The sequence below is a fragment of the Carettochelys insculpta genome, chromosome 2, assembly GCF_033958435.1.
Source record: "Carettochelys insculpta isolate YL-2023 chromosome 2, ASM3395843v1, whole genome shotgun sequence".
Lineage (NCBI taxonomy): Eukaryota > Metazoa > Chordata > Testudines > Carettochelyidae > Carettochelys > Carettochelys insculpta.
This window is the reverse complement of record NC_134138.1, coordinates 260879722-260907151: the sequence shown is the minus strand read 5'-3', so window position 1 is coordinate 260907151 and position 27430 is coordinate 260879722. Positions and strand designations below refer to the sequence as shown.

The 27430-nt window shown below is 42.0% G+C and overlaps 1 protein-coding gene across 2 annotated transcripts in view; it reads right to left on the bottom strand.

The window, feature by feature from the left end:
• The window catches only part of PTPRN2 (protein tyrosine phosphatase receptor type N2), a 1102513-nt gene that overhangs the window by 639823 nt on the left and 435260 nt on the right, over window positions 1-27430 (bottom strand). For both annotated transcript variants that reach the window (XM_074985055.1, XM_074985056.1), the window contains 4 exons: window positions 25704-26166; window positions 18484-18729; window positions 16608-16648; window positions 14223-14611 (listed from right to left, as the gene is read on the bottom strand). In XM_074985055.1, coding sequence (XP_074841156.1) covers window positions 14223-14611; window positions 16608-16648; window positions 18484-18729; window positions 25704-26166 — 1139 coding nt within the window. The remainder of the gene's footprint in view (window positions 1-14222; window positions 14612-16607; window positions 16649-18483; window positions 18730-25703; window positions 26167-27430) is intronic.

Here is a 27430-nt window from a genome sequence, read left to right as displayed (position 1 = left end):
CCACTAGGTAAAGCAGCTGCTTACTCTTGTCATTGTGGCAACAGCTACAGCCAGCAGACAGAATGATCATTGTCTCTTGCCGTTGGGTGACAGGCATTGACTTCAGCCACTAGGCACAGCAGTCATTGCTTCTTGCCACCGGGCTAAAAAGTCCACAATGTCACTGATAGCTGGTGCTGCAAGCCTTAGACTCCAATCCCTATTGAACATCAAGAATGACTGAGGATAGTATGGGAAATTGCAAGAGCTAGTAACTTAAACTGAATAAGGCCAAATGCCCATTTCAAATATTGGAAATAACACACTTGCGAGAGAGACAGAGCCCAAAGCGAATCTTTCCTGATGAACTGAAGATTTAGGTAATTCTGACCATGCTGAATTCTGAACATAAAATGAAATTCAAGGACTGCTTGGTATGCTGAATTACGTTAGCAAATTCAGACCTACGCCATCACCTTCAGGAAGCATGGAATGGGTCTGGAAAGCAGAGCATAAAAGAGACTTCAGTGGACTTACAGTACATTCTGATTTCAGCTCCAGTGCTGCAATTTTTTGACCCACTGACAGGCACTAAACTCTTCACAGATACCTCAAAATGAGGACTGGAGCAGTAATAGTAAGTGTCTTGGAACTGCCTAATTTCCAATCTCACATGCCTACAGAGCTATGACAGATACACGGAAGATGTAAGCACAAATTGAAAAAAAGGAGACACAAGGCCTGGCATATTGATGCACAACATGTCCCTATTTTCTCTATCTTCATAGTTTCAAAGCAGAAGAGACCACTATCCACTGACTGCTTTACACAAAAAAGGGACTCAGTGGAGCACCTCCAAAGATACAGTCTAATTCTGAAAATACAGAAGTATGACATTTTCCTGGAGTTTCAGTGTGAGTGCCAGTAAGTCATGACAGACACACACTCAAGAGCATAAGCACCACCTGACAATACATAGCCTGCTGATTTGGAACAAACAGTAAACATACATGTCAACGTGACAAAATGTCTCATGCTGTATCTTCAGGAATATGGGATGTACTGGAGACAGAAAGACCTAAAGAAAATATACCGCAAACATTGACCAAATGAGAAGAAAATCAGCTCTTATACCTGCATAGTCCACTGTAAAAATGAGCTTTCAGTGATTGCAGGGGTGCTTTCGAAGACCTCACTGCAACGGTGAGACAGAAAATACTGGAACAAATACACAAAGGGCATCTGGGAATACCAAATCAAAAAGGAGACTGCGAGAAGTTGTATTCTAACCCAGAGACAAATGGTGACAGAAAGGAAATTATATGAAGTTGTTGAATATTTCAGAAGTACAGAAATTTCTAGCAGGAAAAAAGCAGTGATACACATGAACAACTTGCAGTTGCATGAGACAAAGTTGGAACTGGGAAAACCTAATTATAAGAGGCTACTTTACCCATTTCCCAAAAGTAGTCATTCTTGAAGTACCACAGCAGCAGCTGTTGTCAGACATGTTCAGTCTGTATTTGTACATCACAGAATTTCAGTAACAGTACTAGCTGACAATGGACCACAGTATGAGAAAAGAGAATTCCTGAATGTTTTACATGCCTGATTTTCATCATGAGACACAGAGTTCCAAATACAGTATGCTCAAATCAGTGAATTAGCTCAGTGTTTCCCAAATTGTGTTCTGCAGAACCTGGTGTTCCACAAAATGAAAATAAGGGTTCAGCGGGAAAATTCCATTACAATGGCTGACTTCTCTATCACTCCCTGCCCTTCCACCACTGAAACAGTAGAATTAAATTAAATTGGGTTAGTGTCCAGCAGTGCAGAGGGAAGGATCTAGCCATTAAATCAACTGAATTTAGTTCCATTATTTCAGTGGAATCAGGGCAGGGAGCCGCAGACAGCCCTCACTTGCCCCGCTACCTGAGTAGCCACACCTCTCCAGTGGGCTCACCCCCACCAGTGGAACACCTCCACGCTGGTCCTTCTTCCCCTGGGAGCATGTGGCTGCCTGGCATAGGCTTACCAGCCAGTGCCACAGATGGGTTAGTCCCAGGGGCCGGTTTGAGGGTGAGGTGTGTTAATTCTGAGGATGGAGAGGCAGGTTTGGGGCTGAGAGGGATTAAGCCTGGGGATGAGGGGACAGGTTTTCAGGATCAGATGTAAAACTTGAGAATGGGGGGTGGATTTGGGGGTTGGAAGCTGAGGCGGGAAAAGGCTGGAGATGGGGGGTGGGTTCAGGGGCCAAGCCTGGGAGTGGGGTTCCTCCAAATTCTTTCAAGTTTAAAAGGGTTCTGTGGCCAACTAAAATTGTGAACTGCTGGATTAGCTGAATGTTCAGAACTTGTTCAAAAAAACAATGGATGCAAGAGAAGATCTGTATTATTAGTACTCAGCTACAGAGGTGCACCACTGAAGTATGGAAAGTCACTTGCTGAACTCCTCTAAAATAGATGGATAAATACTTGATGACCAAATATGGAACCAAAGATAAATATCAAATAATGGCTAACAAAAGAGTCTGCAATTGTGAGCAAAAGACAGGGAAGGTACAATTGGACAAACTATTAGAAAAAAGAAGCAAGTCCGCTTTCACAGTTAGACGCAATGCTTCAGTGACAATTTGGCAAGGTGGTTTCTGGCTTATCAAGCTACAGTGATCAAAGAAGATTCACATTGCTCATATTCAGTGATCGTAGATCACAAGGGGAAATCTTGAGGAGGAATTGTAGGACACTGCAAAGAAAAGTAGGAAAAAGCAGACACAAAAGTTGAAAACAGTTCACATACTGACCCTGCTATTGCCCGTGAGACTCAACAGTTTGTTACAGACAAGAATTTACCTAAAGAGAGTCTGCAATGCAGCAAAGTGGGAACATTGCTTAATTACCATTAAGGACCAAACAAGAACATTAACACTGCATTAGAGCAACCTGAAGCACTAATAAATATTTTATTGCATTTGTAATAGTTTCTTAGCTTTATTCAAAAGTGTTTTCATGCAATCAATTTTAAAAGTAAAATTTAAAATTTTGCTATGAAGTAAGTTATTCAGTAAATGTGTAGCCTGCACTTGGCTTATAGAACATTATCTTGATTAGATATTAAGAAGCCATGATAGTTTACCTAACTGAGGCCTAGAAGGATCTGTGCCTATCTTTCTTTCCTGTCAGCAGTAACACAAGGGGCCTGCCCAGTAAATAGGGCATGAGAGGAGAAAGCTTGGGCAAATTAATTTTCCATACATAGGTTTAAGGTCAGGTTAGTAACCATGTGTCATATCAGTCTGTGTAATCTAAAAGTACCAGACATCAAAACACGCCCAAACTTTTCCTCACTTATAGGAAGTAACATAAGATCAACTGATAAATTCAGGTAAAGGGAGCCCAGAGGTCATCAAAAATACAGGGATCTCAGCAGGCATTCAAGATTTGATTAGGTCAGACCCTAATTTAGTCAACATGAAGGAAAAGGGTATAAAAATCCTTTGGGAGAAACCGAAGGTAGCGTAGAAGAATGCTCAACGCGACATGTGTTAAGCTGTGCCATACGAATCCGCACCAGCCGGGTGCCTATCACCCCGACTCTCTCTCTCTCTCTCTCTTCTTTATTATTTCCTACTCTTGCTATTTCTTAGAACTCTCGGCTAACTTCTTCCTTTTCTGAACCACTGCAATAACTCCTTTCTGACAGGTGGAAGCGAGCTGGTCTGTACTTCTAAAGAGCTCAAAAGGAGTCAGTGACTATTGCATCCTGTTTACCTAGCATAGGTTTAAACCGTAAGTGCAGTTAGTAAAGCAATAGGTATTGCTTAGAGGTATCGTTAAGTAAGATCTTTTTATTCTAATCTAAGTACTAACCACAATATATATCTATTGTAGTGTGCATTGGTTAAGTGCTGCATATATACCACAGTGCTGTTAAATAAACAAACCGTTAAGTACTGCTAAAATCATTGTCTGTGTTCTGACTGGGAATCCCGAAAACTCACCTCAGGCTTCAGCCTGAGGCTCTGCCTCAGACTTCACCGTTAACTCGGGGGAGGTGTGAACCTATAATCTTCAACTTTAAGTCAGACTGGCGAGCCTTCCCAAATTCATATATCTATACATCTTGCTACCTTTCACCCGGGTCAACAAATGCCATACTTCCCATATACTTTACATACAGATTTTGCTTTCTTTTGACTATGACACATTTCCTGCCAGGACAGAAAGAAAGAACCCAAGACAGTGCATTTTCAGGCTGCAGCTACTCAGAGGACTAGGATGTTTTGTTACCTCATTTCTGTACATAGTTTCTGTTCATAATGAAGGGTTTATATTGATGCCAGTCTGCATGTCAGTAAGGTACTCCCTCACTCTTCGGACAGTCACCTTGTCGCAGTGTGTGGGCTTGTGTGTTCCAATGAACCCAAGAGGTATGCTGTAGAGAGTCTTGTACTCCCAGCTGGGTCACCAATGGCAGCTAGGTCAAGGGGGAGGGACCAGAGGAAGAATGATCCTAAAAGTCCTCAACAGTACAACAGGCTCCTTTTCAAAAGGACCCCACCAACTTCGAAATCCCCTTATTCCTATCAGCAGATCAGCAGATAGGAATAAGGGGATTTTGAAGTTGGCAGGGTCCTTTTGAAAAGGAGCCCCAACTGGACAAGCCGCACGGCAGTGAAAAAAGGCAATTTCGAAGAGCCATGGCCAGCAGCATGCTAATGAGGCACTGAATATGCATTTCAGTGCTTCATTAGTAATCTTCGAAATGGCCATTTACATGGTTTTGAAGATTTGGACTAGTGTAGACGTAACATTTGTATATATGTAAGCAGGGTCTGAATGAGCTCTGCCCTGCCATCTAGTGATAAATTAGGTGAAAAGATTTCAGGAGATGACTATCGGCAGACACACAGGCTGCCTCTACAATCTCACTCTCCCATTGGAGGTAGCACTGTAATAAGGCAATTCAAAGTAGGCTAATGAGGTGCTAATGTGCATATTCAGTGCCTCATTAGCATAATAGTAGCCACGCAAATTTTGAAGTGTAGACTTCAAATTGCAGATTGACAGTGAAGATGGGAGCAGATCGAAGTAAGCCCCCCCATTTCAACATTCCCTTACTCCAATCTTGTTTTGTGGGAGTAAGGGAATGTCGAAGCGGGGTGCGTATTTTGAAGCTGGCCCCATCTTCATTGTCACTCTGCAATTCCAAGTCTGCACTTTGAAATTTGCATGGACACCATTATGCCAATGAGGTGCTGAATATGCACACATTATGCTAATGAGGTGCGGAATATGCACAAATTGCCTCATTACCTTGCCACCTCTGAGAGTGCAGAAGTGGCCACATACTCTGTCTCCTGTACCAGCAGACAGACCTGCGTTGCCAAAGAGATCAGTTTTGGCTATTATGAGTTAAAATTTCCCATTGGTATTGAAGGCAGTGCTTGTTATCCTTATGATATGAGCTATGAGCAGCAGGACCGCACTTAGCATGCCCTGACTGCAGAGGGCAACCTATATATTATCTCTCACTTGCTCAATGGGCTAGCAATGTCAAATCCAAGTTAAAGTCAGAAGGGGTGGGGACAAGTGTTCCTACCTGGTGGTGTAGACCTGTTAAAAAGGACCCAGAAGCCATTTGCCTTTTCCACCCATCCCTGTGCCAGTGTTTAACAACAGAGCCACCTATATTCATTTGAGAGTCCTGGGGCTTTCTCATTTTCTATTAGAGCTGAAATCATTGATAAGCTGATCTCAGGGGGCTGAACTTTAGACCTGGTAAGCAATGGTATGGTGAAAAGACAATGCAGAATAGGCAGCAGCAGAGAAGTTCTTCACTACCTAGTGAAATCACTGAAGAGTTAAATCATGGAGAACTGGTCTACTTGATGGAACCTTAGAACACAGCACTGCAGCAAAAGATAGATGTTAAACCTGGAGCAAAGGCTGCAAGTCTAAGCATTGGCAGTGATGACAGCAGTGATAGCAACAAGCAGTGGCAGAGACTGAAGAAACAGAAGCATAGGTTCTCTCCACCAGGAGCAGGAGGCAAACCACCCAATTGTGTCCCTGAACTCTGGAGACCTCAGACAACAAGCTGGAGTGGGGTGGAGCAGAGGGAACAAGGGAGTGGCATGTTACAGAGACATCTGTCCCTCAGACTTTAAAGGCAGGAAACTATCCTAAAACACTGTGGGTTTGTGTTTCACTTATTGGTTTTGTACTTTCAAGTCACCATTGCAGTGATTTCCCAATTAAGCTTGAGTTTCATCTCCCTTTTATTAAAAGCTTCCTTTTCTTTACACAGCCTCAGTCCTTATGAAATGGGGAATCATTCTCTCTTAGGCTATGTCTACACTAGCCTGGAAGATCGACTCACTCAGGGTTGATCTCCTGTGGTTCGATTTTGTACACTTAGTAGAGACATGCAAAATCGACCTCTCAGGGGTGGCTGTCAACCCCTGTACTCCTTGAAAGATTCAAGTAGAAAGGGAGGGTGTAAGGGACCTTGTTCAGTAGAAACAGCCAAGTAAGCCAAGTACAGATAGGTCGATTCTAGCTATGTAATTGCTGTAGCTCAAATTGTGTATCCGCAGTCAACTTAGTTTGCCTAGTGTAGACCAAGCCTTAGTAGTGACAAGCGGGGTGAGGTATTCAATTCTAGATTACCAGTGAGGGCTCGAGCCTGTTCTGCTTTGTATTGTTAAGAGGAACCTTTAGATATTAGACGCCGCCCTTGGTAGGGCCATCACCACCTGGCAGAAAGTTTACATGCAGCATACATATCATTCATATATGTCTGATGATTCCCTGCTATCCTTCTCTAATAATTCTGTGCTTTTTGCCACTAGATTGTGAAGAGGGTTTTCTGTAGGGAGGCAAGGTTTATTGTTGATGAATAAGGTTATGGTTGTCATATTTAAAGTGAAAGTCATGGACAGGTCACAGGCAACCAACGAAGCCCACAATCTGTCTATGACTTTTCCAAAGAATACCCAGGAGCATACCTACAGCAGGGACTGACACTGAGCCCTACTACTGGTAACTCCAGCACCCACCACAGCTGGAGGGGGATCTGACAAATTGCTATACTGTTCCTTAATGGGAGAACTGAGGTACCTGTGTTCTAGCAAACAGTAACACTGTCGATCAGCTTAATCAGATGAGCTTAGTAATTTCAGCATGGTAAATGGATAAGACCACTCATCCATCCTGGTGATCTTCAGATAATTGGAATCTATTTTCAGAATACCCGTGTGCAATCTGCCAGAACCATACTCCAAATAAATAAAAGGACAAATGGCGCCTATGTCCTGGCTTAGTAATAAATCCTGTGGAACACACAGAAGACCAATCAGCAAAAGAGTTGAGATTTGAGCTCAGCGACCATTATTTAAAAAAAAAATAGATGTTTAAGTTTAGCATCCTAACTTCATACATATGAAACTCTATTGAGGCTGATAATTCATATAAACAGGAGCAAACGAGTTGGGCTGGGTGGGAAAATACTTCCTGTTCAGCAAACTTTGTGAGATTCAGAATATGTCATGTTTTGTATCAGGGTGGAACTTTTTTCCCAGAATAGCCAATAGTTCAGAGATTAAGACACTCTCCTGGGCTGTATCAGACCTAGGTTCAAAGTCCTTCCTCAGCTGTATTCTTGGGTGACTCTTATTTTGACCAAAAATTCTATCAGGGACCTAAAGAAATTTTGTCAAAAGTGGTATGTTCCAATGCAAAATTTTAATCTTGACAATCCAGCATTTTCCAATGGAAAACTGTTATGTCAAAGCTTTCCCAATCAGCTCTGCCCCCCTCAATTTTGAATAGAAGGCAAAAGAAAGGTTTTAATGGCCCCCTCAGAAGCAAATTCCTTTATAGCCTTAATTTTGGAGTCCCTCTCAAAGCCTCCATGAGAATTTATTACAGTTACTGCACCAAAATTAAAAACTTAAATGAAACTACTTTTAAATTCTGACAAGTAGCAGAGGGGTACCAATGTTAATCTGTATCTGCAAAAATGAGAAATCCTGTGGCAACTTATTGACTAACAAATTATTTGGAGCATAAGCTTTCATGGGGAAAGATCCACTTGCACCTAACAAAGTGAGTCTTTGCCCACAAAAGTTTATGCTCCGATAAACCTGTCAGTCTATAAGGTGCCACATGATTTCTCATTACTTTTAAATTATTTGTAGTGTTGTAAATTTGCCATAGAATTTCAGGCATACATTTAGGAGAGTTACACTTCAAGGAAGGACAAGTTCTAATTTTTTTAAAGGAGATAAACAGTAAATAAAAGAAATAACCCATTTTATTTGCTTCTCACCATAATAAAGTGCTGAAGCAGCACCTGAGAGGATTTGCTAGACAACTGTCTGCACAAACTGTCAATTTGTTTCCAAGATTAGCTAAGATGGATAGAATAGTTGGTATAAATTGTACGTCTCTAAGCATCTGAAAGGTCACTAAACAAAACAGCCAGAGTGACTTATTTGTTCTTGGCAGTGACAACCAAGGATGCCATTATGACAAGTCTTTAAACTATCACAAATCTTCTATTTAAGAATTGCTTGGAAGTATTATCTTTGCTTTGTGGCACAATTAAAAGCTCTCATCTTAGAGGAGTTCAGTGCTGCAAGCTGTAATAACTTCTTGGGTCACTCTTGCAAGCCAAGTAAGCCTGAGAATCTAATAGTGAATGAATCACCTCTGACATCTGTCAACTATAACACTGAGCAATTTATCAGTTGCATTTTGAGATCAGAATGTAAAAATATCCTTCCAGCTATCATCCCCAGTCTATAAATATGTAGGACTTTTTCATTTTTTCTTCCAGATGCAACGGCTGGTTTTAACTGTAAAAATAAAGTTTCACCATTACGACTAGTCTGGCTAATAAAAAGCCTTGAAGTACCAAGAATGGCAATATGTGGGAGAAGAAAAAAACTACCAAATATACAGAGAATAATACTCTAAACTTAGTACTATGTCTGACACTTCATTTCACCTGTCCATTTACTGTGTACAAATTATTACTAGATTAAATCAATATTCTTAATAAATAATAATAATATTCTTAATATTAGCTTTGTAGCCTTGAATTTCCGAACTGCAAAGTACTTAAGGAAGCTGTTGCATGTTGCACATTGCTCCAAAATCCAGACACAGAAACAGGCTTTACATATCAACTCTTATCTTCAGTCCTATAGTAATTTTTTCTGCTATTTTTAACCTTTGAATGTTTAAAGTTCAATGGAAACTACAGACAGAAAAATCTTTAATCCACATGGCTATCTGTACTACAAGTGGCACATGATTGGGCTCCATACAAGTTCAGGAAATCTGTTTTACATTGTATCCATTATCCTTTGTATGTGTTTTGTTTTGTTTTGAATATGTGAATGTTTTAAAAGTTCAACAGAAACTTCACACACACACACACAAAGGATAATGGATACAATGTAAAACAGATTTCCTGAACTTGTATGGAGCCCAATCATGTTCCACTTGTAGTACGGAAAACAAGGTGGATTAAAGGTTTTTCTAGATGTAGTTCCAATGTCTCTCTCTCTCTAGGTATGAATTTATGATAACATAACACGTTCTTGTTATAGTATATCCCATTGTAGAGGATGATATTACATTTTAAACACATAACACTGGTGTTTGTTACTACTGGTGGATTACACATGATTATACCACGATTCATACTAAGAGAACTTAATACCATAATACAGGTACTAAAGATATGAAAATAATAAAAAAGTTGCTGAAATCTATCATTTTTAAACAGTCTCACTCTCCAAGAGAAATAGTTAAACAGCCTTGCTTATCTGCCTAACCCCAAAAACCAAAAGATGTAGTACACCAAAGTTCAAGAAAAAACATATCTCTGTTCAAACCTTAGCTAGACAGTCTTTGTGCTTTTCTCTCAGATACTGTCCAATTGCTCTATATGGCCCTGTCTAGATCAGGAAACAGATTAATGGCAGCGATGGTCATCGATAAGTCCCCTTCTGGCCCTTCCTCAATTGTCGTAGACAAAGTCTTATGTACTTAAATCCATTTTCATTAGCATTACCGAAGTCTCATCACACCTTCTGTAGTGGTATTGAACACAGATTTTGTTCCCCCTACCCTAGTACTTAATCATTTTCAACCCCATTTGAGGGAGGACTGCTTACAAAACACAAAGGATGCATCCACACATTCAAAATCTTCCAGAAGAAGGCCATGGTCTTCCAGAAGATCCCAGGAGAATCTACACATAGAAGACACTCTTCCAAAAGGAATCTGGAAGAATGCAGTGCCTCTCTCAGATTCCATACTCTGCTCTCAAACCAGGAAAAGTGCCATCTTCCAGAAGCTTCTTCTGGAAGAAAACATGTAGACGCTCTGCGACCCCTTCTTCCGAAAGAGCAGTCTCTCATAGCGGCAGCCAGATGGAGCTCAGAGATGCCCTTGCCAGCACCAGCAAGGCTCTATGGTCTCTGGCTCCAGCCACTTTTAAAGCTGCAAGGATCCAGAAACCCCATGGCAGGAAGCTGAGAGCGTGGAGGCAGTCAGCGCATGCAGTGCTGCAGCAGACACACTTCAGACATTCCTGCAGTGACCACTGACCCCACAAAAACCAGTACACCCAGGGAGCTGGCCAAGGGCAGCCAGGATCCTGACCAGGCCACAAAAAGGAAGGCCCCATCCTGGATAGAGCCAGCACTACAGGACCTCCTGGGGCTCTGAAAAGATGAGGAGGTGTTGAGGGACATGAACAGACATGGGAGGAATGCCCCTGCCTTCACTCACCTCGCCACCTGTCTGGTAGCCCAAGGCCACCCAGCTCAGAACCCCAGACAGCTCCAGTGCAAGGTTAAGGAGTTGAGGTGGGGTACATGAGGGCCTGGGACAGTGCCAGATGGTCAGGGCAGGCCCCAACAACATGGCCCTACTTCAGGGAGCTCCACAACCTCATGGTTGGTGATGACAGCTCCCCAACCTGCACCACCATGGACACGGCAGCAACAGAGCCCCCACCACACCAGAGGGGGAGGCAGGTCCCAGTAAGGAGCAGCCCAGATCACCCAGCCAGGCCAGCCCTCCAGCACCAGAGGTCCCATCCGGGGATGAGCTCTCGGAGGGCTCCCTCATTATAGAGGTGCCTTCCACCTCCTCCAGCCCGGCCAACTCCAGCAGTGCATTCCTCAACCTCTCCGAGGGCCCCTCTGGTAAGTGCATGCCATGGCACAGAACCCGGGAGGGGGGTACACTCGGGAACACACATGACGGCCCAACCCCAGATTATCCCACCCTGGAGCGTGCCCTGGGCCACAGGTGTAGCTGCAGTTGGCACCCAGCACCCTCCCCTGTAGAGAGCCCAGCAAGCTGCACACATGTGCTGGGAGACCTTGTCATTCCAGGCCACTCCCAGCCCACCCACCCCTTGAGCAGGGCTCCCCCATGCCAAAATGCCCCCCATCCATTAGCACATTCTCTGGGGAGGGGTGGGGGATGCCTCCACAGCCAGCACCATCCCCAAGGCATCACCGTGCAGAGAACATAGGCCACTGTTAACAGAACATCCCCGTCCCTCAGGTCAGGGGTGGGGGCAGCTGCCCACGGGGGACTGGGGACACAGCAACCAGGACCAGGATGGGGTATGAATACCCTGCCCTTTCCACTCCTGTGATGTGTCTTACAGCAGCAGCATCCGAGGGCTGAGAGAACTGCAGGATGAGACTGGGGCCCGCCAGCCCCATCCAGGCCAGAGGGCTTACAAGTCCTGGAGCCAGGCCTGGAGCAGCCCCAGCCGCGCGGGTCCACACCTGGACAGCTTGATGCCAGGGCCGCAATGAGAAGGCCGCAGCCTATACAGCTTCCCTCCAGCACCAGAACCTCCTTGCAGAGGTCTCTGGATGAGGGGGACTTGGCCTGGCAGCAGGACATGCATGGGAAAGCGATGGGCATGCTCCACACGATGTGCAGGGCACTCACTGAGCTGCCCCTGCTGCTTCCTGCACCTGTCTCCCTAGTTGCTCTCACCACCCCAGCTGCTCCTGCCTCCACACTGATGCCCATGAGGCCCTCGCTGCCCTTCTCCTGCCGGGCCTCTCACTTGCCATTCTCTGGCAGGCTGCTCATATCTGGGAGACAGCCTCAGCCATCCAGCCCTGGGGAAAGGTCTGCTCACGCTCCCCAGTGAGGCTGTGGAGAGCACAGCAGGCCTCCACACCATGGGGGACATTCTCCACCCTCGCATCAAGGCATGTGATGAAGCACCTAAATCTTGCCTTCAAGTGGCTGAAGGCACATTCCACGGGGTAGCATGCCCGTGTCAGCCGGCCATTGAAGAGCTCCTGGGAGGAGGTGAGGTGGCCCATGTATGGCTGCATAACCTACAACTGCCAGGAGGTATGCTGGGTCACCCAACATGCAGAGTAGCATGGCGACATCCCTGACAGCACACTCCCACTGGGGGATGGAGGTGCCACCCTCCATCCTTAAGTACAAGGCAGAATTCCTGAACACACAGGCGTTGTGCCCCCAGTCAGGCAAGCCCACATAAATGTCTATAAACCAGTCTCAGTGGTCCACTGCTGCCTGGAGCATAATGGAATGGTAGCCCTTGTAGTTCATATATCGGATGGCGTTGTGGCCCGGGTCCCTGATGGGTATGTGCGTACTGTCAGTGGCCCCAAAGCACTGGGGGAAACCAAGGTCAGTGAACCCTGCAACAGCCATGTCCTGGTCCGCAACAAGCATCAGCCTCTGCAGCAGCTCCTGAGGGTCCCCCATGCTGTGTGGCCCCCTCCCCACTCCCTTGCTGGGCCAGGGCATGGCGTGACCCTTACCTCAAGGATGATGATCTCAACAGTGGACTTGACCACTTCAAAATGCTGCCTGACAGAGTGGTAGCTGTCCAGGGTAGTCAGCTTCCATATGGTGATGACCACGCACTTCTCCACTGAGAAGGCTGACCTCATCCAGGTGTCCTGCTGTCAGAGGACAGGAGTGAGCCAGCTGCAGATCTGCAAGAAGGTGTCCTTCTTCATTCAGAGGTGTGCATTGTTCCACTTGGCCAGGACCATCCTGTCCCACCATTCGGCGCTCACAAGGTGGGTCCACACATGCCGGTTAGCCTGGATGGGGCGCAGTAGAGGCTGTGGAGGGTTGGAATCCCCAGACCCAGGTCTCCTGCCCCATGAGAGGCTGAGGAGGGCCACAAGCAGGATGTCCAGAAGGCAAGTGAGGGCAACTCTGCAGGTCTGCAGCTGCTTGGGATTTATGACTTACAGGGGTGAGGGTCAGGACCTGGGACAGGCCAAACCTGTCTGTAAGCAGCAAGGCAGCCTGAGCAGCACGTGCAGTGAGTGGTTGTTTGATAGGAGCCCTTTAAGGCAGTGCATGGTCTGAAATCCCAGAAAGGGCTTCCAGCCATGCGACCCATTCACAGTGTTTCCTGGCCCATTCTTCCAGAAGACCGTCTGTGGCTGTGTAGACTGCGGACTGCACTTTATGTGTGGATGCAATCTTCCAGATGATGATCCTCTGGAAGACAGCTTCTGGAGAATCGTCTTCCAGAAGGTCTTGAATGTGTAGATGCAGCCCAAGTTTTCATTTAAAAAACTTCTTAAAAAATAAGAAGTTTCAACTCTTAGCTTCTAAATGTTTCCCTCCTCTTTAAAGCACTGTGTTTCACATGAGAAAAAAACATGCTGTCTTTTTGAAGTATAGTATTAAATGTCAAATTCATTACTGACATGACCTGAAATCATTAGGTCTTGCATTCTGAGCTAGCTGTGTATGTGATGTTTGAATTGTGTTATCTTCAGATCAAAATGGAAACAGAGAGGAAATATTGTGTTTTGTTATTGTGTATCATTTTTCTGACGAATGACTCAGGCATTGATATTTAGGCTACTTTGAAGTCAAAATATTTAAAGTACACATCCTTAACCATAAATACACTTACTGACATATTGTGCAGATCATAGAAACATCAGAAGACCAAGCAAAAAGTAAGTAGAGGGCCTATGTGTTATATATCTTCTACACAGACAGAATGGCATATCTACTCTCTTATATTTCCATCAAAGTACCAAGCTTGCTGCCAAGGAGTTTCTGATGTGTCAAAAAGTGGCACAGTCAATAGCATCTTTTTTACATTCACATTTCATTCGTTACAGCCACTCTACATTTCCCCATTTTCACAAAAATGTAATTCAAGTTTGTTACTATACTTACTCTTTCTCTGTCATGATATAGCCATATTCCTCCTCCTCAGAAGACTTCACTTCTAACTGTAGACCTTCTCCCATCTTTTTTTCAGGTTCTTCATAGGCACTTTCATCCTGCATCAAAGAATTCTTAATCCAGTTGTGAATTTCAGTCTGCTCTTTGGAATGAGGTTCAGATTCAGTTTTCCTCTCAGCTGCCAGTTCCCTTGAGAAAGTCTCACTTTTTACATTTTCAACACCAACATTCATTTCTTCTGAGGAAGAAGCAGAAGTTGAGTCTTCTGATTTCTTGGTTTCAGTCTTAAAGGACTCTTCAGGAGTTGGCTCATCTGGCAGATTTCTTGTTAAGGCATTCTTATTCCAGAAGTTCCCCAGTCTTACACCCAAATTCTTCTCCTATATTAAAAGAATAGAGCTCTTTGTAACATTAAATCCATGGAGATATCGGTCTATTTATCACATACAATGTCCGTACCAAACCCTGAAAACCCTTACACGTCTGATTGGGACTACTCATGAAGAAAGAGTATATTTAAATGTACCTATATTCTGAAAATCCAATTATAGCACAATACAAAAAGAATCTTGAAAGCTTCCTCTGTATTGTTAGAGATCATGATAAGATTTATATGCAATGTCAGACTTAAGTGTTAACTGTAGGACTTGTGTGTTTCACAACGCAATTTCTCTTTTCAGCTTGTCAACATTTGTTCACCAAGACATTGTAGAACAGAATCGGGAGAATGTGGAAAAAAAATTCAGAAGTATTGTTCTGAAAACAGAATCTCATAGTCAGTATATGGTGGAATTTATGTCCCTTGTATTCATGTTTTGTGAATCTTAATGAGAGTAAAATTTTGTCCTCAAGAAAATTCATGAAACTGAGAAATGATGCAAGTTACTTTTATAAATACGTATATTCATGAATGTTGGTACTGAAAATATCTGCATAGCTTTCTTACGAGATAGCACATCAGGAACAGAAATAATACCATATGATTTAGATGACCAATAATTTTGTAAGAATAGTGAATTGTTTCTAGCAAATTATTGTGATACGTACTTTGTGAGCATGCCACAGGCAGTGATATGCTCTTAGAACTGATGTGTCTAAAGAAGTCAAACAAGGAACAAATTCATAAATTAGTAAATCAAGGCATATTAATGGAAAACTCACAGAGGGGCTATATTTATTACATATTATTTGCTTTATCTTGTGATATGCCAAAGAATAGTGCAGAATGATTGCTTATTAAGTTTATAACTTATAAACCCCATGTAAAGTTCTCCTGTGTAGGACTGTATTACGTTCTGTCACCTCTCCTATTCAAAGTGCTGCTGAAAGATTTGTAGAATATCCCACTGGTGAAATAACAGAAGGAGCCCTTCGTTTTTCAGAGCAATTGTGAAATTGCTTGTTGAAATTCAAGCTGAACTCATCAACTTGTATATTCTTTTTGTCTGGCAGATGGACTGTTGTTGGTGAGACTTGGTTTTACATACGCGATGGATGTCTTCATGACAAACTAAGGTAGATTTATTTACAACCAGATAGTTGATATAGTACATTACACAACATTTTTCACTCCAGTTCACCAAACTCTTCTCAGAGTTAATTCTTCTCCATGCAATCCAGAAAAAAGAATCAATGATACCCAATAAGATTAGGAAATTAATTAAGTCCCATGTTCTGACCCAAAGCTCACAAAAATATTCAAATTTGATGCTTAACTGAGGATTTCAAGCTTGGTGTTACAGTTGTCTTTCTGGAACCAGACTTTTCTGACCAGAAGAGGATGAGGCTTGAAAATCTCCTCTCACATTCAACAATCTGAACAGCTTTTATTCCTTTATGGAGAGGTGAAAGGCTGACAATACAGAGACCCAATTAATGAAAGTCAGTTTTGAATCCTCAAAGTTTCTTTATGGTCTCATCAGTTTTCCTCACAACAATTTTCTTAGCTCTTAATTCATAGTCCATTTCAACAGGTGATGTCACTGAGTCACTACGGCTAGCACTCCACAGATCTGAGATTTGAGAGCCTGGTGGGAGGATATTTTATAAGATGCCTCAGTGTTTGAATTCACTGTTTTGGGGAGAGAGCCTGAGTTTGTCAGACATTAGCAGCCTATTCCCAAACTGTTGTTTGGGAGGATGCCACATTGGGATTTTTTTCTTCTGTTTCTCAGTTGATTAAACTTTAATTAAATATTTATTTAATTTATCTATATTCATGCATTCACCAGAGTAGGTACATTTTGTGAATAAAGAAGAATTATAACCACTTGAATGTTTTATTTCTTACGAATGAGGCATTGTGCCTCAACATAAAACTCTGGAGAAATAATTACTAAAATTATAATGTGGAATATTTGGTTTAACAAATTTTACCTTTTTATCAGCTCTGGCATCTTCTTCATATCCTCCATTATCTGTAGGACAGGAACAGGGTATGCTTATAGATATAAAATACAGAACTTTGTTTTTAAACACAGAATATTTCTGGGCTGCTCTACTTTTTTAATGATAGCTTCTTTCCTGTAGATTAAACATTGAAATGCTCTAGTTGAAAGGGTAAAGCAAAAAGTGTAGTTCAGTGTTGCACCATTAGCTGCAGTTGGGCATTAAGCTAATGTCAATAGAAAAAGCAGAGTTAGCGTCAAGATATATTATGCTTATTAATGCAGTGGAGCTGTTTATTATTCTACCACTGTTTACCGATCCCAAAGAAAAAAACCTATAAAATGAGTCTACCTAGCAGCAGTATTATAATTACATAAATAACCAAAGAGAAACAGCATCTTCATAGTCCACATGCTTTTTGGTTCATCAATGCTGATATGACTCTTATTGTGAAAGAACCAAAAAAGAATTCTGTATGTGCTTCCCAGATTTCGGGAATTAACCTCATCATGCAGTTACATTTTAGCCATACTTTGCAATTACATCACTGTCTGAAGTCAACAGTCCTTAGATTAAAAAAATATAGAATTGTATCTCAGTGATCTGTTCCAGTGTGATCCAGAACAAATCCGCAGGAATGTTGCATTTTAAACCAGACACAGTAGTGATCATAAAAAATCAAGCAGTTTTGTAGCACCTTAAAGACTAACAACTGTATTCATTATGTAATGAGACATGAAAGCGCATTACCTAATAAATACAATTGTTAGTCTTTAAGGTGCTGTAGAACTGTTTTTTTTTTTGGGAAGCTACAAAACTAACACAACTATCTTTCCAAGGCTATAGAAACATCATACGTTTCTTAAATCCATATTAGTAGGAATTTGGGCTATACCTCTATTGTCTGTTTGCTTAAACAAACAAACAAACAGACAGACAAAGACTGTAACCTAAAAGTTAACATTTATCACAAAATGCCACACTGTGGTGATAAGTGAAATACTACGGTACATCCTACCACACAAGAGGAGTCAGGAAAAACTGTAGCATATCATATCCTTGTATAGAGTAAATGCAGACTTTTTAGTGGCAACCACAGCTGGATTACTGACTACTGGACCACTGAGAGTCTGCAGTCAGACATAGCCAAATAAGTATAATTGATCTCCTTAGTTTCCTGAGCACAAAAGGGAAGAAGTTGCTTGTATATATTTTCTTGTCTGAGAGTTTCATCTGCATGCAAGTATGGTACACAAAAGAATGATTACTTGTAAAGCACAAAAGGATAAATTTTTTGCTTTATCACTTATATATTTAAAAAAACAAGATTTTTGGCATAAAAAGAATGCTTCCAGTGTTTTGTTTAAACATCTCATACTCAAGAATGAGAAATCAGGCTTAATAACATAGGGCTTGTCTACACTACCACCTTCCTTCGACGGAAGCATAGGAATTAGGGTGTTTGGAGTTTACTAATGAAATGCTGCCGTGCTTAGGCAGCACTTCATTAAGCAAATTCCGCGCCCCCCCCCACCCCCGCAGCAACTCCGAAGTTTTAAACTTTGAAGTACCAGTATGTGTCTAGCCATGGCGCACTCAAAGGAGCAAGGGGACTTTGAAGTTGCCCCAGCACTTCGAAGTACCGGTGCGTGCATCGTGGCTAGATGCTTGCTGGTACTTATGCATTGCAGCAATTCATTAGTAAACTCCCTACACCCTACTTACCATCGTTCCTTCAAAGAAAGGTGGTAGTGTGGACACAGCCTTAGAGAAATTTACCTTTTACTCTGTTTAATGTAGAACAAATAAAGAGGAAAAGACTGTAAATTGCTTTTTTTCTTGATTATCTTTTTGGGGATAGTACCTTCTATGTCAACATTGGTACCCATTTGTCCAGGTTCATAATCTGCTTCTGCTTCTGCATCCACTTCTGCTTTTGCTCTCTCTCCTTTAAACTTCCCTGTTCCACTTTCCTTTCTTTCTTCCACATCAACAACTTGAATGGCATCAGCAAGAATATCGGCCATCTCATCAAGCTCCAGTGGGCTAAGATTATCCACATTCACCTTGTGTTTCTTCAGGTCCTTCAATATATCCTGAATAAATGTTTCTGAGTAAAAAAAACAACATGAACGTTGGATTTTATACATGCAAGATAGAAATACTGTACATGTTCTATAGGTTTCTAATATTTTCAGAAAAACATAAGACTCTCTTTCTACTTATGGAAACAATAGACTAGCACTCCCAAAGGCTGGATTTGGTGAAGCCCATCACAGGCTGATGGCAAATGACTGCACTGCTCACGATACTACTCTGTTTCAAAAAGCCAGTTTTGAATTCAGTGCATGGCCAAGTTGTGAAAAATGCTGAAGGATAGGAGTCAGTATGACTTAGTTATCTGCACTCATATCTCCAGGACAAAACTGTTGCTGTTTTTTCTTGCACTAAGAATCAACCCATTTTTTTCTAGTCTAAGTTGATTTAACTTGACCTTAAATGACATAACAATGGCTACGTCTACACTAGCCAAACACTTCGAAATGGCCATGCAAATGGCCATTTGGAAGTTTACTAATGAAGCGCTGAAATACATATTCAGTGCCTCATTAGCTTGTGGGCGGCTGCTGCACTTCGAAATTGACGCAGCTCGCCGCTGCATGGCTCGTCCAGATGGGACTCCATTTCGAAAGGACCCCGCCTACTTCAAAGTCCCCTTATTCCCATCTTCTCATAGGAATAAGGGGACTTCGAAGTAGGTGGGGTCCTTTCGAAAAGGAGCCCTGTCTGGATGAGCCACGCGGCAGCAAGCCATGTCAATTTCGAAGTGCAGCGGCCTCCCACATGCTAATGAGGCACTGAATACGTATTTCAGCGCTTCATTAGTAAACTTTGAAATGACCATTTGCATAGCTATTTCAAAGTTTTTGGCTCATGTAGACATGGCCAATGGCAGTTAATTAAGATAGCTGGTATGGTAGCATGATTATTATTTGATTACACTCAAATAGCTCAAGCATTATGACTACTCTTACATGTAGGGAATATGGTGTCACATGGGCTGTTTCTACACATGCCTAATAAATGGCCTGAAATATGCTAATAAGGTGCAGATGTAAATTACCAGTGCTTCATTAGCATAGGGTCACATGATTTGAAGTCCAGAAGAAGCTCTTCCAGACTCCAAAACAGTGTGCAGAAGCGTGGCCCCTGGGGGAACCTTCTGGAAGGCCTCTTCTTCCTGAAAATGGCCATTGTGTATGATTCAGCTCTATCCACCATTCTGTGTTTCAATCTGAGAAACACATTTTGTCATGTAAGTCTTGACTGGTCAATAAGTGGTACTAAGGAGGAAAACAAAAATACACAAGGAATCCAGTGGCACCTAAAACACTGCCAATTTTATTACAGTATAAGCTTCCATGAATTGCAACTCACTTCATTAAAAGTGAAAGAAAAAGAAACAGTGGAGGTAAAGAGATGAGAGTGTTACATCAGAAGCTCAGGGTGGATACGGATAAGAAGGTGAGAATACCTAAAGTGGCAAAATACTCACTGTAGTGACAGCACCATTCTCAGTCCCTATTCACACGCATTCACATGGTGTCACACTTGTATATGAATTCCAGATCAGCAGTTTCATGCTGCAGCCTGTTTTGAAGCCTTTTGCTTGAGAACAGCAACTTTCAAGTCTGTAATTATGGCTGGGAGGTTAAAATATGCTCCCAATGGCTTTATGTGTGTTACCATTCTTGGTGTCCAATTTGTGTCCATTTATTCTGTTGCATAGAGACAATTCAGTTTCTCCAAATGTGCGTGGCAGAGGGGTATTGCTGGCACATAAAAGCATATCTCACATTAGTAGAAGTGCTGGTGAACAATCCTTTGATGGTATGGCTAATGGGGTTAGGTCCTATGATGGTGTCACTACGGTAGATATGTGGCAGATTTAGCAATGGGGTACGTTGCAGGGATTGGTTCCTGGGTTAGTGCTTCTGTTTTGGAGTGTGCGTGGTGGTAAGAACAAAAACTATGCAACCCGGTGTGCTGTGAAATTACTGGGATACATTTCCTGGCAGCCTGTAGTCCATCCATCTTTGTGTGGAATATTGGTGTAGAGAGTGCTTCTATATCCATAGTGGCAACAGAATAAATCAGGTACCTGATAGCTTCCTTTGATAAAATAACAAGCCTTGTGGATAAGGTTGAAGTGGTAGATGTGGTATACCTAGACTTTAGCAATGCATTTGATACAGTCTTGCATGTTCTTCTCACCAATAAATTAAAGAATTACAATGTTGCTGGGACTTCTAGAAGGTGAGTGTACAACTGGTTGGATAACCATTCTCAGAAAGTAGTTTTCAATGGTTCACAGTCATGCTGAAAGGGCATAACAAGTGGAGTTCCACAGAGATCAGTTTTGGGACTGGTTCTGTTCAATATCTTCATGAACGATTTAGATATTGGCATAGAGAGTACACGTATAAAGTTTGTGGATGATTCCAAATTGGGAGGGGTTACAAGTGCTTTGGAGGATAGAGTACAATTCAAAATGATTTGAGATAAACAAGATAAGTTAATAAAAACAAATGCAAAGGAGAGACCAACAGTTTTACACGTACAAAATGGGAAGCAACTGTCTACAAAGGGGTACTACAGAAATGGAGCTAGTTGACTCAAGCTAAATATGAGTCAAAGTGTGACAGTGTTGGAAAAAAACATAACATCTTTCAGCGATGCATTAACAGGAGTGTTGTAAGAAAGACATGAGAAATAATTCTTCCATATGCCTCTACATTGATTAGGCATCAGCTGGAGTGTTCTGTTCAGTTCTGTGCACCAAATTCAAGAAAGATGTAGACAAATGGGAGAAGGTCCAGAGAAGAATAAGAAAAAAGGCTGTCTAGAAAACAGGACCTGTGAGGGAAGACTGAAAGAATTAGGTTTATTTTGTTTGGAAAAGAAAAGACAGAGGGGACATGATTATAGTTTTCAAGTACCGCAAATGCTGTTACAAGGAGGAGTGAGAAAAATTATTCTTATCTTCTGTACGACAAGAACCAAACAACTTAAACTGTAGCAAGGGAGGTTTAGGTTGGACATTAGGGAAAACTTCCTGCTATCAGGGAGGTTAAGCATTGGAGTCTCCATTACTGGAGATATTTAAGAGCACATTACATAAACATTTGTCATGGATGATCTTTCTAGATGGTGCTTGGTCCTGTCATGGGCACAGGGGATTGGCCTCAATGAACTCTTGAGGTCCCATACAGTGCTAGTGTTCTGAAATTCTGTGATTCCATGCAAGGATAAGGATTCTTCATAAACACACTTTATGGTGTGACTATTTATTTATTTGATGCAGGATGTAGATAGAACATTAATTACAGCAATGAAAAAGTCAAATACCTTGTCCTTTAATCAAAAACACTTATCCATCCTGAAGTGTTTTATATCGTAACATGAAATTGACTCATTTTCGAAACCATATTCAGCAAGAATAAATTATAAGTCTTTTCAAATAAGAATTCTACCTAAATGCTGTTTTCACTTGTCAGCCATTGATAGAACAGGAGAAAATATTTTTATCAGTTACCCAGAGAAAAGCAAATGGAGATGATATTTCAGGAAGCAGGAGAAAAGAGAGATGGATTGGATTTATTAGTTCTGTTTTTACAAGGAAGGACAAACACCATGCTTTAGGAATCATTACCACACAGAATTTCAAGGACAGTGGAGATTAGATATGAGTCCAAACAGAATAGATACATGTGGACATCTGCAAAAATTATAGAAAGCATTCTAAAAGAGAGCATTTATTTGACTGTCCTCTCAAACTTCATTCAGTATTGTACTGAACAGATTTAATAATACTAGCAAAGCTGCAATGTCCATATATCAGTTTAGGCATCACTTCTGAGTTGTGAATTGTTCGTATGGTATAGCTAGATGAAAATGATCAAAAACATTATCCAAAAAAATGAGGAGAAACAAATAAACCAAATAGGGAAGAATAAACTAAAATGTCCATTGCAGGCCACAACCATAAGCTTTTCAAGTATATTGATATGTATGTAAATGGTACATCACAGTTCAAAAGAGTATGTTTGAAATATTACATCTGATTACATGGCATCAGAAAATATATGAACCCTACAACAATATCAATGACTGTCTTCCAGAGTAGTAACAGTCTACATGTGGCTTACCTCAAGTACGATGGCCCCAACGGTGGACTTGCCCACCCCAAATAACTGCCCCATGGAGCAGTAGCTATCTGGCATGGCCAGCTTCCACATGGCAATGGCTAGGTGCTTCTCCCCCAGGACGGCTGGCCACATCCCCATGTCCTGGCAGTGAACCAGGGGAGCCAGCCAGGCGCAGATCTCACGGAACGTGCCCTTTGGCATGCACAAGTTGTGCTGCTGCCTTTCATCGTTCCACTGGGCCACCACCACCCAGTCCCACCAGTTGCTGCTGGCGGCATAGTTACACACGTGGGGGATGGGCTGTTGGGGGCCTGGCACGCACAGGGGTGGGTCAGGGCCCTCAGAGTTCATACTGTGTTCCTGCAGCAGGTAGAGAAGGTTGGCCAGGAGGCTCCCCAGCATGCTTGTCAGGGCGAGCCTGTGCTGCTGCAGGACCTTGGGGTCCATGGCCAGCACATGGGCTGTTGCAGGAGCAGCGAGACGGCAAGCTGTGCTGTGGGCAGCATGACAGGCCTCAGCAGCTTGTGCAGGGAGGGATTGCTGGGGAGGGGCCCTTTAACAGGCTGCGTGGCTGGTGCCCCGGAAGGGCTCTCTGGCCTTGCAACCCAGTCTGAGGTGTTTCCTGGCCTGTTCTTCCAGAAGAGCATCCGTGCATGTGTGGACACAATCCTCCTGAAAACCAGGCAACTCTTTCAGATGCTGCTTTGTGTGTAGACACTCTCTTCCGGAAGATGATCTTCTGGAAGAGAGCTTCTGGAAGATCTGACGCGTGTAGACGTAGCCCATAAGTGAGGTAGAGGAGAGTGGTAACATCATGTAGCTTAAATTCTTGAAATAAACAGGGGAAGCCAGGGGGTTTCCAAGTTCAAAATGACATCAGGCCCCAGGAGGCATTAATCTCTGTCTATCAAGTATTAGTTTCTACTCCAGGCAGACAGTGACCAGCCAAGACATTCAGATCTAGACCAAATTTCCCCTAATGCTGAGATCCAAAGTTTTGGTTCAGGCCACATCTAATTTAAAATTTTATAATATGATATTATTGTATTCTTCCAAAGCACAATTTAATGTGCTCACATTGAAACCAGCTGCAAAACCAACAACTGAGTTACTGAACAAGCAGCTGCCAACATAACCTTGTATTTTCAATTTGATTGCACTTTTCACAAGCCACCTTCTTTTCTGTTTATTATCACAGCAAAGTTTTATCTTCCCAGTCCACTTCCATAGGTTCATAGCTGATAACAAAGCACAGTCTCAACCACAAAATGGAAATAAGGACAAGAGAAATCACACAAGAGAATAAGAAAGGACAGGACCTGCTCCAGATTCCTCTAACACACGCTCTGTCAATCCTTCTGTTTCATTGAATAAACTAGACTCAAAAAAAGCAAAACAAAAACAAAAATGAGCATTGCTACTGATACTTCAAATGAATCGTTGCAGGACATTTAGTAAGTTGATATAACTGCTTACATGAAAGCAAGATAGCAGAATGACTACAGGATACATCATGCATGTGAAAGTCAAAGAAGCACAACCCAATGAATTCTGAAATGTTTTTCACTGGAAGTGTTAAGCATTTTTGTTGCCTGTTGACTCCTGCTAGGAAATGTAAAGTGCAACAGTTGGAAGACAGTGAAGCCAGCATGGGCCTAGTTTCCTTTGACTGCAGCAGCAAAATCACACAACCTGCTGCAGAATCCCACAGTGCCACCTGGATTTCATTTACATTCAGTTTATTCCTTGAAACCTATAATCTCCAGGCACCATACCAGGAATGCTTTCAATTTGGACATCCTTTAGATTGCAGACATTTTCTGCCTTCAGACAAAAAGCCATCATTTCAGCAACTTTGAGTTTTAAAGCAAACAAAGAAGAAAACACTATATTGTTACTATAAACTATGGGAGGGACTCATGAAAGCCTTTTTATGTATGGTCAGATGGGAAAAAGTGGGAATTAAGCTATGGAGTTCAACTGCAAGGCAGCAGACGCATTTGCACAGCAGAGCGTGAGGGATTGATTCATTGATTTGGTGGACACTCTGAACACCATCAATACTTGGCTTAGTTTAGACAAATGTTCAAGCGCAACACTACACTCTAAATTCTACCAACCCCAGGCCATTGTGAGGATGATTCAGGCTGACTAATGATGCACCACTGAAACAGATCACAAGATCCCATGACATTTTATGCTGAACAAATTCATTAAAAAACTTGCTCATGGATAGTTGGCCAAAAAAAGGTCAAATTTGGTAAATAATTGCTTGCAATTCACAGGCAGCCCGTTCTAGCTGTAACTGTTATCCTCCTGCATTCAGGTCTTTGTGAACTGACAGCCTTCTCCTCATGGGCTGCAAGAGAATATTTATATGACAACAGCTTATTTCAGCATTTTTCTTTTGGTTAACTCTTTTTTTATTTGGGGTCCTCCAATTTGTAGCTAATTAGAGAGAACAGGCCAAACCCCAAAAGATCCAAGTATATAGTGCGAAATATGACAAAGGTACATGAAAGCTGAGCTGAGTGGAAAGGGATTTCCACACTTAATTACTGTTCACAAAGGCTACATCTACACTAGAGAGTTTTCTCAACAAAATGCCAGTTTTATCGACAAAACTCACGGATTAGCCACATTACATTCTATCGACAATAAATTGAACAGTATGCTGGGAAGGAATGGTTAGATTGAGGCTGTGTCATGGTTGTGATTATAATGGTAGATAAATATAAATATCTCAGTGGTAGGAGAGAGGCTTAATCTATACAATTATTTTAATGCTTATCGTGTCTATTACAGTTTTGGAAGTACGTTTAGAGCACACGATGGAAGCTTCACAGATGATAAAATGAATAAATACAAAACTTACCATCCACTAGATTCAGAGGATCTTTGGGATCACCCTCAGGAGAAGCCGATTTATAACTCAGCATCTCTGAACTTGGCCCCAGCACTACAGCTCCTGGTCCCTGCAGGAATGGCTGCTTCATTTTAAAGTCTTCTGTCTCTTCTTTAGCAAAGGTTCCATCAAAATGGCCAGTCTGAGATGGATGGAACCTATTAGCATAGAGTTGTGACCATTTAGTCCTGCCAGTGGAACTTTCATTATTGTCCCGTGCTGCCATCTTTTGAGTGACATAGGCCTGTAACGCAGCAATCAGAGCATTTCTGTCCAGCTCTGCATCTGACTCTTGTGGGAAATTCTCCAGTTGAGGTTGATTGAAGGTCCTCACTGCAGGATTGCCAGCATACTTTTGATTGGTCAAAGCAGGTGCTTTTCCTTTGGACTTCTGTCTCACATAGTCTATAATGCGGTCAGGTTGGATGTTATTCTGGAACGAAAAAAATTAGATTAGGTCATTATTGCAATATATACAATATCATAATGTGACTTGTTATTCAGAAACATGGCATACATTCCACTGTATTTTAATGCTAGGCAAAAACAATCAAGGGATCAAAATCTGCCATGTAAACCTTCTGACAAAAGTGCAAACTTTGATACACAGGAAGGGTTGCTTTAAGCATACACTGCATTTTGTTATCTGTGCTACTAATATCACTTTATCTTATTACAAATGAGAAAATTATAAAATTCAATCAGCTTGTACTTATGCATGCACTATTTGAAAGAAAATCGAATGAAATCCATTTCCCTTTTGTTTTTAGTTATTTCAGTTCCAGAACCTCAGTGTTGCAAGGACTGGTTTCACTAGCCCCGCCTTTCGAAAGGGGTATGCTAATGACCCACTTTGGCAGATGCTAATGAGGCACTGCCATGAATATGCAGCACCTCATTAGCCATGGCAGCGCCTCATTAGCATAATGGCAGCCACATGCTTTTTAAAAGTGCTGCTTTTGAAATGCTTGCCGCTTGTGTAGAGAGGGGCCTTTCGAAAGGACCCTGAGACTTCGAAAGTCCCTTCTTCCCATTTGGTTTTGGGAAGAAGGGACTTTCAAGATCCAGGGGGTCCTTTCGAAAGTGCCCTGTCTACACGAGTGGCGTGTGTTTTGAAAGCGGCACTTTCTAAATGTGCATGGCTGCCATTATGCTAATGAGGCACTGTATATTTATGGCAGCGCCTCATTAGCATCTGCCAAAGTGGCTCATTAGCATCCCCCTTTTGAAAGGCAGGGGCTAGTGTACCCATGGCCTATTTGTTTAAAAAGAAGTGCTTTCACTGGATTTTTAATTTTTAAATTAAATATTAGTTGTTGGTATTCTTCTTCAAACAACGACACCTACAACAATAAGCTGACTACTATATAAGGTAGCATATGAGTGTTAAAAATATTTTTTTTAAGACCAGGTGCTCTTTTTCTAAATGGTTCTCTTGACATGAAGACAGTCTTATTGCTGACAAAAAAAAAAAAAAACAGAACAAAACCAAAAACTCCTTACACGTGTGCAGCATCTTTCATTTTAAAAGATAAAAGAAAATACTTCAAAAACTTAAGTTGAAATACTTAGGTTGTAAAATATTATTTAGATTATCAACTCTTTGGAACAGTCATTGTTTCATAACCTGTACTGTGCTTTGCACAAGGGGACCCTGATCTGAGCTGACTTCGTAGGAGTTACTGTAATACAAATAA